General features: G+C 47.4%; 5 protein-coding genes across 5 annotated transcripts; 4 read left to right on the top strand and 1 right to left on the bottom strand.

The window, feature by feature from the left end:
* Positions 1–1,443: 1,443 nt before the first annotated feature.
* Positions 1,444–3,466, top strand: N7478_003475 (high affinity methionine permease; the record flags this gene model as incomplete). Its single annotated transcript, XM_056919689.1, has 6 exons — positions 1,444–1,558; positions 1,642–1,877; positions 1,954–2,403; positions 2,456–2,720; positions 2,809–2,971; positions 3,067–3,466. The coding sequence occupies 6 exons, from the start codon at positions 1,444–1,446 to the stop codon at positions 3,464–3,466; spliced, it is 1,629 nt and encodes a 542-aa protein (XP_056782847.1).
* A 962-nt stretch (positions 3,467–4,428) lies between these two features.
* N7478_003476 (M1 family metallopeptidase) lies at positions 4,429–7,224 on the top strand (the record flags this gene model as incomplete). The annotated part of the gene is made up of 3 exons (XM_056919690.1): positions 4,429–4,577; positions 4,656–7,023; positions 7,099–7,224. 3 exons carry the CDS (start codon positions 4,429–4,431, stop codon positions 7,222–7,224), a joined length of 2,643 nt encoding a protein of 880 aa, XP_056782848.1.
* A 523-nt stretch (positions 7,225–7,747) lies between these two features.
* On the top strand, positions 7,748–10,306 carry prp28 (mRNA splicing protein PRP28; the record flags this gene model as incomplete). Its single annotated transcript, XM_056919691.1, has 3 exons — positions 7,748–8,044; positions 8,133–10,090; positions 10,153–10,306. 3 exons carry the CDS (start codon positions 7,748–7,750, stop codon positions 10,304–10,306), a joined length of 2,409 nt encoding a protein of 802 aa, XP_056782849.1.
* Positions 10,307–10,707: 401 nt separating this feature from the next.
* On the bottom strand, positions 10,708–12,411 carry N7478_003478 (uncharacterized protein; the record flags this gene model as incomplete). Its single annotated transcript, XM_056919692.1, has 5 exons — positions 10,708–11,234; positions 11,309–11,481; positions 11,534–11,749; positions 11,836–12,223; positions 12,306–12,411. The coding sequence occupies 5 exons, from the start codon at positions 12,409–12,411 to the stop codon at positions 10,708–10,710; spliced, it is 1,410 nt and encodes a 469-aa protein (XP_056782850.1).
* A 455-nt stretch (positions 12,412–12,866) lies between these two features.
* Positions 12,867–14,884, top strand: N7478_003479 (uncharacterized protein; the record flags this gene model as incomplete). Its single annotated transcript, XM_056919693.1, has 7 exons — positions 12,867–12,883; positions 12,934–13,093; positions 13,174–13,241; positions 13,301–13,653; positions 13,713–13,977; positions 14,060–14,364; positions 14,418–14,884. The coding sequence occupies 7 exons, from the start codon at positions 12,867–12,869 to the stop codon at positions 14,882–14,884; spliced, it is 1,635 nt and encodes a 544-aa protein (XP_056782851.1).
* Between the last annotated feature and the right edge of the window lie 104 nt (positions 14,885–14,988).

Below are 14,988 nucleotides of genomic sequence, written 5' to 3' on the forward strand. Positions count from 1 at the left end.
ATTTCTCCGTGTGTCCTTGATATCCTTTTTGTGGGGTATCGATCTCTTTTTTTATTTATCTGAACTTAACCAGCTAGTTCAGTTGTCCATTATTTCGTCCGCCATATATCCCATGTACAGGGAAGAGGAGTTGCTATTTTATCAATTTATCTGCTTGTTATTTTCGCCTTGGGTTTGATTTTTCTGGTGTTTTATCTGGGTTGATGGTATACAGACTGGTCATTTCTTTCTTTGTTCTCTTGATACTTTCTTCAACCATTGTTTTTCTATTCAATCTCAATGCACTAGTTCTGGGAGTTTGGTGGGTTCGTTTGGTTATACGTGGGGATATCGGATTGGGAAGAAACCCAGGATTATTTGCATATGCGTGATGCCTTATTAGACGAGATATGGAAATTTCAATATGACACCGTTCATTCTTATGTACTATAAATTATCTTGTAGCGATTTCCAAACCAGAACCCCTGGAGCGAGCTCTAGAACCTTATATATGCATAGCCATGCACCCACCCATGCGCACCCGCCCATGGGTAATAAATATATGTGGCTCACAAGCTTGGAATCAAAATCAACATCATCTCCACCGGGGCAATTATTTTTAAGGCTCTTGCCTACGAAAATCTAATAAGAATGAGGCAATTTGATACAATACTACCTCAGTCAGGCTGCGAGATCTCAGCTCTTGCCACATCAAGCAGGCCGTATTGGATGTTATACCTGATGACGCGATTAAATTATTTTTTTTCGCTATACTAGCCTCCTTGGCTTCCCTTGGCTAGAACATGTAATTATCACAAGTTCAGTCGGGCACATGGTTGCGTTAAGAGCCAAGCTGAGTATCCACACCATCCGCCGACGCAGAATAGCTTGGACCCTGAATCTGCCCGTTCCGCAAATACCCACTTCGAGTCAGTTAACGATGCCTCGAAGTCTGTTGATTTTTGTTCTGGAATTTCTACTTATGGGCGAGTCTAGAGCGAGATTTGAATTTTGGCATGACTCAATCCTAGACCTATAGTAGAGTATTGAATGGTGAAAATCAAGATAGCCTTCGCAAGGCTCTGTCGTCTACGTAACCTTGAAATGAAATCATGATATACTTTGAACACTCAATTTTTACCTAAATATGATAAATCATATGATATGAAAGAAAGAACCACAGACCTCGTTAAGAGATGAAATGAATTGCTAAATAGAAGTTTGAAATCCTTTCAATTGCGCCTTATTTCAACATTCAAGCAGTTGAAGGTATAACTTGCCCAGGCGGGTCGCCATATTGCATCACATTTAGCGCTAGCACACCATACTATACACCGTGGTTAACCGGGATTCAGCTCTAAACTGCTGTTACATTGAAAATTTAGCAGTGTCATAACATCTCAATATGTAAATAAATATAATCCAGGTCTCGAGGTGGGACAGGTTCAAAATTTCCGAACAAAAATGACTAACTCTTCTGCTGGGCAGCCTGGCGAGGCTACGGACTCTAAAACCGCGTTTGTGAGCCATGATAGACAGACTGATGCTCCTCAACCAGCAGATGGTATTACTGGGCTATGTATGGATTCCTCTCGTGATTTGTGCTTTGAAGGGGTTGAAGATGTCAATGGTCGTTGAGGCTAATGATTATTCTGTTGGTAGACGAGGGAAATGTTTTCGAAGCGACACCAGATAATCGGCGACAGATCGGGGTGTTCAGTGCCACGCTGCTGATTTTTAATCGAGTTATTGGTACGGGTATCTTTGCGACTCCAAGTACCATTCTGCAGTTGTCTGGAAGTGTGGGGTTGTCTCTTTTTATGTGGGTTATTGGAACTGCGATCGCCATGGCCGGTACGGCTGTGTATCTTGAATGGGGTACTGCTATTCCCAGGTATGTGATAATATGAGTCCAAAGAAACATGTGCAGATCCAAAAGCACTGTATGAAGTAAAGCCAGCTGACACACCATAGGAATGGTGGAGAAAGAATTACCTCGAGTACGTTTACAAAAAGCCCAAGTTCCTGGCCACAGCCATGTATGCAGCCTACACTTTTCTGCTCGGCTGGGCAGCAAGCAACAGTGTCGTTTTCGGTCAATATATCCTCAACGCAGCGGACGTAGAGGTTGGACGTTGGAACCAGCGTGGTATTGGCTTAGCCTGTCTGACCACAGCGTTTCTTATCCACACCATTGCTCTGAAATGGGGACTTCGACTCATCAATCTCCTTGGTATTGTCAAGTTGATCATTGTTGTCTTTATTGCAATCACTGGCTGGGCTGCATTGGCAGGTCATACCAAAATTGACCCGCCGCATAACTTCCACAATGCCTTTGAAGGAACTAAGGGGAGTGGATATAGTATTGTCATGGCGTTGTATAACGTTATTTGGTCATTCATTGGCTATTCAAATGCCAACTATGCAAGTTTTAGGATCTGAGATCTCGATACCAACCATCTAATATTGAATATAGGTTCTCAGTGAGACGAAGAACCCGGTCCGAACGTTGAAAATCGCGGCTCCCATAGCTATCGGCTCTGTTGGCATTTTGTACATGCTTGTGAACATTGCTTATTTTGCTGCTGTTCCGAAAGAGCAAATGATGAATTCTGGAACTGTTGTTGCTGCCGCATTCTTTGGAAATGTCTTTGGTAAAGAGGCTGAGAAGGTGATATCTGTTTTCGTGGCATTGTCGGCATTTGGGAATGTTCTGTCTGTTATATTCTCTCAAGGTCGAAGTATGTATCCTTTATAAGCTCTCATCTAGCACCAAGGGCCATTTCTGTTCAAGTTGCCGCAGCGCCGCTAACCGTTTCTTGTAAATAGTTGTTCAAGAGCTAGGTCGTGAGGGAATTTTGCCTTTCGCCAGTTTCTTTGCCAGCAACTGGCCTTTCCATTCTCCGGGTGCTGGACTGTTTGAACATTATATTGTTTCAGCCATCATTTTATTGGCTCCGCCACCGGGTGATGCCTATAACTTTTTGTTGAAGTAAGTCCCATTCCAAGTTATGATTCTCGAGTCCTGGACAGGAAAGAAAAGCTCCACATGTCGAAGATGATCATGACGACTGACCACATCCTCAGCCTCATCTCTTACCCACTGTCGATCGTCAACGTATTCGTCTCTGGGGGTCTCATTTACATTTACCTGAAAAAAGAGAGCGAATTCCCGAACTGGAACCCAGGAATCCGTGCAACTCTCCCCGTGACTGGGTTCTTTCTCTTATCGAACATATATCTGGTTGTCACACCGTATATCCCACCAGACGCAGGCCAGAATGTCTATGAGAGCTTACCATACTACCTCCACTGTGTTGTGGCCTTGGGGATCTTTGCAGCAGGAGCTATTTACTATCTTGCGTGGGCAGTGGTGTTACCCCGGCTGGGCGGATACGTGCTTGTGAAGGAGTCCGTTGTGGATGCGGATGGTTGGTCTCGAAGTGTTTTTACAAAGCTGCCTAAGGCTTCCACGCGGCATTCTTGAACTATTTGAACTCAAGGTTGTCCGTGTGGCCGTGTCCAGATGTCTGTTGCGGAGCTCCGAGTCGGAGTTCGGAGTACCTAGTATCAGTACCTAGTATCGGTGGATATTCGTGTTTTCGTTGAGGAATTTGCTGGGTCTTATGGCTAGTGACTCGGAATCTTTGTCGGACTCCGACGGGGTACCGATTGAAGTTCCAGAGTTCCAAGGTTACCTAGGACATTGGAGGCTTGAGATAGGAAAAACGGAATAATTGGATATTGAGTATTCTTTTATCATTAGATGACTGTGAGTCACATCTCGAAGGATTCCATCTAGGCTAGATCCAATTACAATCAAAGTATGTCCCAATTCTTTTATGGATGCTCATTCAGGAAGTATCATGAGCCCCTCAAACCGACTGGATAAATGGTCTTGCAAGAAAGAACAGACTCTCAAAAGAAAGAACTGCTCTACAGTCGACTACCGTAGAGTAACATGGCATGCGCTGGTTGAGACTTGCGGTTAAAGAAGAAGAAACAAATCAAAAACGAAAAAAAAGAAGAAAAAGGCCGCGACACCACTAGTTATACCGCCTACCTATTCCATCCATTCTGCCGGCTGCAACCTTTTCTTATGATTGTTCTCCGAAGCGGCTTTGATTCTTCCCCTTTAGGCTTCGTTATTGTTCCATTATTATTGTACTATATAATTTTTTTTGTTCTGTATTATTATTGGGTTGTGACTCCCCACACTTTCTTTCTTTCTTTGTTAATTTTCCTCTTAATTGAGGGGTTTCGTGGCCAATGCGACGTTTCTCCACGCGTGCGCTGCTTCATTCAAAAGCAAAGCCACCGCTTCTATCCGCCAGGTCTCCCCTCCCCCTCTTTCTTTCCGCCCCTCGTTCGGCTCCGACTTCCAAACCAAATCGCCTGCGTTCCTCTCCTCTTTCACAAACCTCAAAGCGATACTGCTCCTACCGCAGAATGTGTCACGCTCGCCGCGACGAGGTCTCGGGCTCGACCAATGTCCAGGGACGAGAGGTCCTGCCCACCAATGTCAAGCCATTGCACTATGACTTGACCCTCGAGCCCAATTTCGAAAAGTTCACCTACAATGGTACTGTCACGATTGAGTATGTTATCATGATTCAAGTATATGGATAGACCCGATGTTGGAACAATGCTAACCACGCCCCACCTCGCCTGTATAGCTTGAACGTCAACGAGGACACCGATTTCATTTCCCTCAACTCCAACGAGATCAACATTCACAGCGCAACTGTTCTTTCCAAGGGATCTGTTGTAGAGTCCAAGCCCGAGATTTCCATGAACAAAGATGCCCAGACCGCAACAATCAAGTTCGGCCAGGCACTCTCTGCGGGGTCAGATGCCCAGCTGAAGCTCACCTTCACTGGTATCCTGAATGATAACATGGCTGGTTTCTACCGATCATCATACAAGGAGAATGGAAAGACCAAGTACATTGCTTCAACTCAAATGGAGCCCACAGATGCTCGCCGTGCTTTCCCTTGCTTCGACGAGCCTGCCCTCAAGGCCAAGTTCACCGTGACTCTTATCGCAGACAAGAGCATGACTTGCTTGAGCAACATGGATGTTGCCACCGAGACTGACGTTGATGGCGGTAAGAAGGCTGTTAAGTTCAACACATCGCCCGTTATGTCGACCTACTTGATTGCTTTCATTGTCGGCCACCTCAACTACGTTGAGACCAACCAGTTCCGAGTGCCTGTCCGTGTTTACGCTACCCCCGACCAGGACATTGAGCATGGCCGATTTTCCCTCGAGCTTGCTGCAAAGACTCTCGCTTTCTACGAGAAGGCCTTTGACAACGACTTCCCGCTGCCGAAGATGGACATGGTAGCAGTGCCCGACTTCAGCGCGGGAGCTATGGAGAACTGGGGTCTGATTACCTACCGCATTGTCGATGTCCTGCTGGATGAGAAGACTGCTGGTGCATCGCGCAAGGAGCGTATTGCCGAGACCGTCCAGCACGAATTGGCTCACCAATGGTTTGGTAACTTGGTTACCATGGACTTCTGGGATGGCCTGTGGTTGAATGAGGGTTTCGCAACCTGGATGTCGTGGTACTCGTGTAACGTCTTTTACCCGGAGTGGAAGGTGTGGCAGACTTATGTCATTGATAACCTCCAGGGTGCCCTGTCACTCGACTCGCTGCGTAGCAGCCACCCCATTGAGGTGCCTGTCAAACGTGCCGATGAGATTAACCAGATCTTTGATGCTATCTCCTACTCCAAGGGTTCTTCCGTGCTACGCATGATTTCCAAGTACCTCGGAGAAGACGTTTTCCTGCAGGGTGTTCGTGACTATATCCGTAAACATGCTTACGGAAATACCGAGACTGGTGACCTTTGGGCTGCCCTTGCCAAGGCTAGCGGCAAGCCAGTTCAGTCCGTCATGGAAATCTGGACCAAGAATGTCGGTTTCCCTGTTATCAGTGTGACTGAAAACCCTGAGTCATCGTCCATCAGCCTGAAGCAGAACCGTTTCCTGCGCACTGGTGATGTTCGACCTGAAGAGGACAAGGTCCTTTACCCTTGTATGTTGGGACTGCGTAGCAAGGACTCTATTGATGAGAACACCATGCTTACTGAGCGTGAGGGTGAATTCAAGGTTCCCGACCTGGATTTCTTCAAGCTTAATGCCGATCACTCCGCAATCTACCGCACCTCTTACAGCCCTGAGCGTCTCCGCAAGCTGGGACAGGCTGCTCGTGATGGCCTTCTTACTGTGGAGGATCGTGCTGGTATGATCGCCGACTCCGGCGCTCTGGCTGCTTCTGGTTTCCAGAAGACTTCGGGTTTGCTGTCTCTCCTCCAAGGCCTCGATACCGAGACCGAGTTTGTTGTCTGGACCGAGATGCTGTCTCGTATCGCTACCTTGCGCAGCGCCTGGTTGTTCGAGGATGACAAGACTAAGGATGCCCTCAAGGCCTTCCAGCGCTCCTTGGTTGCTAACAAGGCCCATGAGCTAGGCTGGGAGTTCTCTGAGAATGATGATCACATCCTGCAGCAATTCAAGGCTCTTATGTTTGGCTCTGCTGGTATGGCCGAGGACCCAGTTGTTATCAAGGCGGCCCAGGATATGTTCGCACGCTTCGCCGCTGGCGACGTCTCCGCCATTCACCCTAACATCCGAGGCAGCGTTTTCACCCTTGTCTTGAAGCATGGTGGTGTTAAGGAGTACGAAGTTGTCCTCGACCGCTTCCGTCACGCATCTACTTCCGATGAGAAGACCACCGCTTTGCGCTGTCTCGGTGCGGCTGAGGATCCAGCTCTCATCAAGCGCACTCTTGGCCTTGCTACGAGTGATGAGGTCAAGAACCAGGATATCTACATGCCCCTGGGTGGCTTGCGTAACTCCGCGGTCGGTATTCAGGCTCGCTGGGAATGGCTCCAGGAGAACTGGGATGGTGTTTACCGACGCCTTCCTCCGTCCCTTGGCATGCTTGGTACCGTTGTGCAGCTCACCACTGCAGCTTTCGGCACTGAGGCTCAGCTGAACGAGGTCAAGGCCTTCTTTGATTCCAAGGACACTAAGGTGAGTAATGAGGAAACCTTTAAATCAAACGTTTTGCTTTTTTGATCGGATGACTAACCTTCCCTCTTTTTACAGGGATACGACCGTGCTGTTGAGCAGAGTCTTGATGCTATCCGTGCTAAGGTCAACTGGGTCCAGCGTGATAACAAGGACGTCGAGTCTTGGCTTAGCAAGAACCAGTACCTTCAGAGCAAGCTGTAGGTTCTGATTAGCTACAAGGTTGTCAAACATTTTCGGGGTTTTCTTTCAATAATATCAGGCCAGAGCCCATAAAGAAACGGCATACGGGCTATGTCTAATCTGTCAAAGAAGGCTGGTTATTTTCACTCTCTTCTCCAGCGTACATCTGTCATCCAGCACTAGCTAGAGCGAAGTCAAAATACTCAAAAAAACAAACTTCGTTGAACTATGATTTCCAGTGTTGTCATCCTACCAGGGTGATAAATAATACTAAACTGCACATATAAGGTGTTACAAAACGTAGTTGCACTAAGAATTGACCATATAAAGACATAATTTAGATATTAGCTATCAAATGTTTATTTCGCTTTACATCTTTAAATGAAGAGCCTGGTGTTTGCCTAGAAACTTTTGCTTGACGTTTTATACTTGCGTACATGGTCAGTTTCGCCTCCCGTAGTATTTTGATATGCGATAAGCGCGATCTTAACGTTCATTCTACTGTACATATTTCTCATCACAGTGCTCTCACCGTTGGACCACAATGGATAGCATTGAGATGAACATGCAAAATGGGGGTCCTCCAGCTCCCCCGCCAGATCCTATCGAACGTCCTCCTACACCTCCACCACCACCTCCCGAGGATCTAGGTGCTCCGCCGCCTCCACCAGATGTCGCCGCACCTCCGCCGCCGCCGCCAGATGATGTGCCGCCGCCAGCACCTCCGGTAGACACGAAAAAGAAGAAACAGGGATGGGGCGCAAAACGCCCAGCTGCGGCTCCACTGAGTGTTGAAGATTTGCTTCGTAAGAAGAAGGAAGCAGATGCGGCAGCCGCTAAGGTAATCTTTCTTTGAATCACGCCTTTCCCAGCTTTCGCCTTTGGGTCTTCCCTCGCAACATTTTGCTAATTTTTCGTTGAACATTTAGCCAAAATTCTTATCCAAAGCTCAGCGGGAAAAATTGGCGTTGGAGAAGCGTGCGAAGGAAGTAGAGGCTGAAAAACAAGCCAGGGCGCAGGCGAATGGCTCTGCGGACAAAGGATTTTCGGCTCCAGCACCACCAAAACCCTCACAAGAGCCTAAATATGATCATAAGGAACCGAACTCGAGAGTACCCACTGGGCCTCGTTCAATGCGCGGAGATGGCTCGAAGGGACATGGGCCAAGGCCACGAAATCACGACATGGACCCTCCGCCTCCGCCTGGGCCGAAAGGAGGAAAGAACGCCAAAGCTGAAAAGCGCCTTGCAGAAGAAGACGAAGCCGAGGCACAAGCTGCTATCATCAAGCAGCGATATATGGGAGCAGAACAGGTCTCCAACTTCTCGGCGAAGAAGAAGCGAAAACGTACCACGGATCGCAAATTTAATTTCGAATGGAACCTCGAGGAAGATACCAGCCCTGACTATAACCCATTATACCAGCATAAACACGAGGCAAACTTCTTTGGACGAGGCCGCTTAGCTGGGTTTGGTGAGGATACTGCGGATGATATGGCTAAGAAGTATGCACAGGCGCTTGAATCTCAGGACCGAGATACGGGCAGCATGCGCGCAAAGGAAATCATGGAGATGGAAAGACGGCGCCGTGAGGAGGGCTCGCGCAACCAGATTGACAAGCATTGGAGTGAGAAGCGCTTGGATCATATGCGCGAGCGTGACTGGCGTATTTTCAAGGAGGATTTCAATATCTCTACCAAGGGTGGAACTGTGCCCAATCCCATGCGATCATGGACTGAAAGTCAGCTTCCTAAGCGTTTGCTGGAGCTTGTGGATCGTGTCGGCTATAAAGAGCCCACAGCCATTCAGCGCGCTTCTATTCCCATTGCCTTGCAATCCCGGGATCTTATTGGTGTTGCTGTGACAGGTTCCGGTAAAACAGCCGCGTTCTTGTTGCCGCTTCTTGTTTATATCTCAGAATTACCTCGGCTTGACGAGAATGAGTGGCGCAAGAACGATGGACCCTATGCAATTGTTCTAGCCCCAACTCGTGAATTGGCACAACAAATTGAGATTGAGGCTAGGAAATTCACACAACCTCTTGGCTTCAACGTCGTCAGTATTGTTGGTGGTCATGCATTGGAGGAGCAAGCCTACAGTCTACGTGATGGTGCAGAAATCATCATTGCAACTCCGGGTCGTTTGGTTGACTTTATCGACCGACGAATGCTAGTGCTTAGCCAGTGTTGCTACGTGGTCATGGATGAAGCAGATCGCATGATCGATCTTGGTTTCGAAGTTTCTGTCAACAAGATTCTTGATGCTCTCCCAGTCTCTAATGAAAAGCCCGACAGTGAAGAAGCTGAGAATTCACAAGTCATGACTCAACAGCTTGGAGGACGTGACCGATACCGCCAAACTATGATGTACACAGCTACTATGCCAGCGGCAGTTGAGCGTATAGCCCGCAAGTACCTACGAAGACCCGCCATTATCACCATTGGTGGTGTTGGTGAAGCTGTCGATACAGTCGAGCAGCGCGTGGAGATGATTCCTGGCGAAGACAAGCGAAAGAAGCGTCTACACGATATCCTGGCCTCTGGCGAGTTCCGGGCCCCTATTATTGTCTTCGTCAACATCAAGCGAAACTGTGATGCTGTTGCTCGTGAGATCAAACAAATGGGTTTTTCTTCGGTCACTTTGCATGGTTCGAAAACACAAGATCAACGTGAGGCTGCTCTTGCGTCTGTTCGTGGCGGCTCTACCGATGTCCTTGTTGCCACTGATCTTGCTGGACGTGGTATCGATGTTCCAGATGTGTCTCTCGTCGTCAACTTCAACATGGCTACCAGCATTGAAAGTTATACTCACCGTATTGGTCGTACTGGTCGTGCGGGTAAGAGTGGTGTGGCTATTACCTTCCTTGGAAATGAGGATACCGATGTCATGTATGTCTACTTTACCTTATTTCGACTCATTTTGATTCTCGTGGTGCTAACTTTTTTATCAGGTATGACCTCAAACAAATGCTTATTAAATCTCCGATCTCGCGTGTCCCCGAGGACCTGCGCAAGCATGAGGCTGCGCAGTCTAAACCCAATCGTGGCCAAGCAAAGAAGATTGAAGATAGCTCAGGATTCGGCGGCAAAGGAGGTTGGAGCTAAGGACCACAAAATTTCATGGCCCGTGTGGAGTTTTGTATTATAATGACTTTATGGAGTGAACTCTCCAATCCCAAGCAATGGAGATCATTCAGACCCCGGGCCTTTTCAGCTCCTCGAAGCGCCTTTCACAACCAACTGGTGGCCTTCTGGTGCCAAACCTTGGAAACCCCGCGGTCATCTATAACAAACAACTCTGTATTGTCTTCGTGGATTGAAGTTTTATCACTGGTAATACCCAGGCATTTGAAATTAAGTTTAATTGAGATATGTAACCTGATGCGAATGTGATGATAATCTCTCAACCCTCCCATTTATCCCAACATTTCAAATTCCCAAGCCCGACCAAGTACACAGAGAAAAGTGATCTGCCTGTCGGGATGCAATTATGACTGAATCAGACCTCAGCGATAGTTCTTACCCCTCAAATCCTTAAAGCCCGCAGCTTCAAGATCATTCTCAATGAGTCCAGGAAGAGTAATGTGATGCAGCACAACTTCCTTTGTGTTTTTCTTGATAGCATCCTCGGACGGAGGAGTCCATGTCCCCCGGAGAATCTGATTAACAGCTTGACTGAGATAAGACGCATTCTCGGTGTAGGTGATGAAGCCGGCGGCTACTGAGATGTAAAATATTCCAGGATAATCTTGATCGTAGAAACGGAGGTACAACGGACGTTCGATATCCGCCGCAGCCAAGGAGTCGTACTCGCCTGCTTCGCAACCCTCAGGAAGATACGAGGATTCGGTGGACCATCCTGTAGCTGCGACGAACATTTTAGGAGTCAAGATTGTGCCATTGGAAAGGATTACTTTGTCTCCGTCGATGTTTTTGATTCCGCAGCCGTTGTGGATTTTGAATTGGCCCTTTTTGTATGCGGGGACGAGATGGGATCGTAGAATGTAGCCGACCTTTGCTGAAGCACCCTCGTCTAGAACATGTTAGCTTCTATACTTGTGAAATGGCCAATGAACTCAGCTGGGGTGGGGGTGAGAGGGTTCTTACGGAAGGGAGGTCGCCATTCTGGTACGCCTTGGATGAGGGCCCAAATAAAGTGGATGAAGTATAGGATGGAGTCGACGACGAAGATAGGTAGGACACGATATAGAACTCGGCATAAGTGTAGGTCAGTCCATCCAAACTTCCACAGGGACGGCCACCACATGTCTGGAGCACCCCTAGACTTTTGTTAGCAGTTGGCTCTTAGGAGTTTAGTATCAACGAGCATACCAGTGAGGCGAGCGTGCAACGAGATGCACGTTCTCTGACTCGTTTGTCAAGCAGGCCTGTTGAATTATGTCCATAGCAGAAGGTCCAGCTCCGACAACCACGATATCGGAATTAGGAAGCTCTTTTGGATCACGAATGTTGTTGTTGTGGATTATGGGGAACGTTGCTGTTTCCTGGCCGGGAAACTTGGGCATGTATGGAACTTGGTTATGTCCACTAGATACTGTTAGCTAGGGTCCAAGGCTTGAAATCATCCTGGGAGGCTCAAGAGAGAGAGAGAGAGGGATTCAAGAGAGACGTACGTGCAAACGAGAACACTTCGAGTGTAGACGGTTCGAGAGACGGGCTTCTCCAATCCTTCAACGAAAGGACGCAAGTCCACCTTGTGAAGCATTGGCTTGACCATCTCCACGTGGGCTACATCATGCTGCCACAATACATGTTCATGTAGATGAAACTCCTTGAAGTATGCCTCACAAAACTCAGCGACTTGGTCTCTTGATGCTCGCCTTTGGGGTTCTCGTCGAGGAAACTTGACACCATGACATTCATATTCACAGACTAAGTCTTGTAGTGTTGAATACTCTGGAATATGACCTGTCCAGATACCTCCTGGTCCTTCTTGACGTTCTATAGCAAGTACAGAGAGTGGTGGCTCGTCTCTTAGAAGGTTCCGGAGAGAGACCATACCTAAACAGCGTCGTTAGTATATAATCCCCCATAGTTTTTTTTTTTTTTTTTTTTTGAGCTTTGTTATTGCTGCTTGAATTACCGGAAGGACCAGCCCCAATAATGAGAGCATCGATAGGGTTTTCGGCAGAGGTACCAGCATCACCAGAAACCACCTTGTCCACGGTATTGGGTGTGGATGATTTCATCTTGCGTATGGTTGCGGGGTTAAGGTTAAACAATTAAACGAAAACCGAATCTCCGAATGAATCTGAAATCTGAAAAATTGGCCCCAAAGATGTATCAACAAGTTAGTTCAGCGAACTCATCTAAGAAGTAAAAAAGAAAAGATTTCACCGTCTTTCGTGCATAGACATCAAGATCGTGGCTTTGAACCAATTCCCCACATCGGACCACAGAAGTACTTGCAGACTTTCCTGCTTGGGTCATGTATGCGACCTTCCCGTAGAAGAAAGGCGCGCTAACACGAAATTTGGTCGAATTAGCCTTCGCGGAACCATTACGCGGAGGGAATCTCGGAGCGACCATCGATAAGCTGTTCCAGGGGCTATTAACGTCCTTCCTCTTTCTATCATTTCGTTCCACATTACGGGTTTGATCCTTTTAACCATCTATATCGTGGTGTACGCGACATTTCGCAACTATGTGGGAGCGAGGTTGGTATTGATTTATTCCGTTATTTCCCTGTTTCCACTTTAAACCCTGGTTAGGGTGGGAATCGTCAAGAGGTCCGCTGCTAATGTGGCGTCGTCAGTCACCGGGAAGGATGATGCGACCGTGTTGGCGGCATTGGGTCACAAAGAGGAGCTCAATCGTCAGTTCACGCCTTTTTCTATGGCAGCTACTGGAGTAATTACTGCCAGCGCGTGGGTAAGAAGAAATCTTAGAGGCGGATTCCTTTCTGGGGCCGCGAGCCTTGAATCGTGGTTCGTAATATTAATTCGCGGCAGACGGCGATCATCGGGACCTTCATAACCTCCATCTATAATGGCGGTGCTGCTGGGTTACTCTATGCATGGTATGTATAACCCTGAATTTCCCCTTGAATTCACTGATTACTTACCAAGGAAATGATAGGATCGTGGATAATTTCTTTTTTCTCTTTATTGCCCTGTCCATGGCCGAGTTGACCTCGGCCATGCCGACTGCTGCAGGCGTGTATCACTGGTCCGCGGCATTGGCAGGACCTAAGTATTCTCGTCCAGTGGGCTTTCTCACCGGATACTTCAATATGCTTGGATGGACTCTTGGTCTGGCTTCTTTATACTCTGTTGCTGGCCTTGAAGTCACCGGATTGTATCAGCTCTACCATCCCGAGTACGTGCCTCAGCCATGGCATGTCTTCATTGTGTTCTTGGTCCTCAACTGGTCCTTTGCGGCTTTCATTCAATTTGGAAACAGAATTTTGACCTGGTACACTAAAGTTGGACGTATGGATTATGAAGCTCCTCCATTGAAAAGTTCTTTCTGCTAACGCATATATTATTAGTATTCGTTAATGTGGGCGCCTGGTTTACGATCATCGTCTGCCTTGCTGTTCTCCCCAAGTCTCACTCTACTAGTTCATTTGTATGGACAGACTATACCAATTCAACGGGTTGGCCAACAGGTATGAGCTTTATTCTTGGCATGGTTGCTCCAGCTTTCGCCATTGGTACGATCGACAGCTCGACACATATGGCCGAAGAAGTACCAAACCCATCAAAGAATATTCCCAAAACCATAATGGTTCAGTGGTTTGGATCCTTTATCATGTAAGTTATAAATCCTATAACGTGATTGTTTCTTCCATTTGCCTCTGTGTTACTTGAGATACATATACTGACATCAACATAGGGGCCTCTGCTTCCTCATCGCTCTTTTCTACGCAGCGGGCAACCTGGATACAATTCTCACTGCTTCAACTGCCAACAATTTCCCAGTTGTAGGCATCATGCAAATTGCGTTTGATGATACACGATCCGCCTTCGCATGCGGTCTAGTAATTTTCCTCGCTGCCATCCCAGGTTGTGTCGGTGCGCAAATCGCGACCGTAAGATGTGTGTGGGCATTTGCTCGTGACGGTGCTCTTCCATTCTCCAATTTCTTTTCCAAAGTCGACGAGCACAACGTTATGCCAGCAAGAGCAAACATTCTAATTAGTAAGTTGTATAGCCTGGACTTCTAACCCAGATCAAGCCTGACAATCTTTTAGCAACCATTAGTACTGCCTTGGGCGCTCTTTACGTTGCGTCGACAATTGCCTTCAACGCCCTTGTCGCTTCGTACGCCGTCATGTCGTCGACCTCATATGGCATTGCCATTGCTGTCCACTTCTTTACCGGGCGCAAGAGAGCTGCACCGGGTTGGTTCTACCTTGGTGATGGAATTGTAGGATATGGTGTGAATGCGATTGCATTGGTTTACATCTTTGTCACCAACGTCTTCTTCTGCTTGCCTTATGATCGGCCCCCGGTTACTGCCTCAACCATGAACTACACCTCCCTTGTGTCATATGGGATGGCTATTCTGGTGATTATCTGGTGGTTTGTTGGTGGCAACAGAATTTACAAGGGACCAAAGCTGTCTTCTGAGACTTACCAGGTCTTGGAAAGACTCGCGGATTCCAGAGATGGTCTCCAGGTTGAGAACGTCCAGTCGACAGGAAAAGCTGAAAACTGACGTTGACTCGAGCGATGTTGTGTTCATTTGAATCTGTATATTCATCGTCTGTCTTTCTAAGGCTCTATTGAATAGATATATAATATAGAAAATTTCATGTACTG

The sequence above is a fragment of the Penicillium angulare genome (assembly GCF_028827245.1).
Source record: "Penicillium angulare strain IBT 27051 chromosome Unknown utg000003l_segment0_segment0, whole genome shotgun sequence".
In the NCBI taxonomy this organism is placed as follows: domain Eukaryota; kingdom Fungi; phylum Ascomycota; class Eurotiomycetes; order Eurotiales; family Aspergillaceae; genus Penicillium; species Penicillium angulare.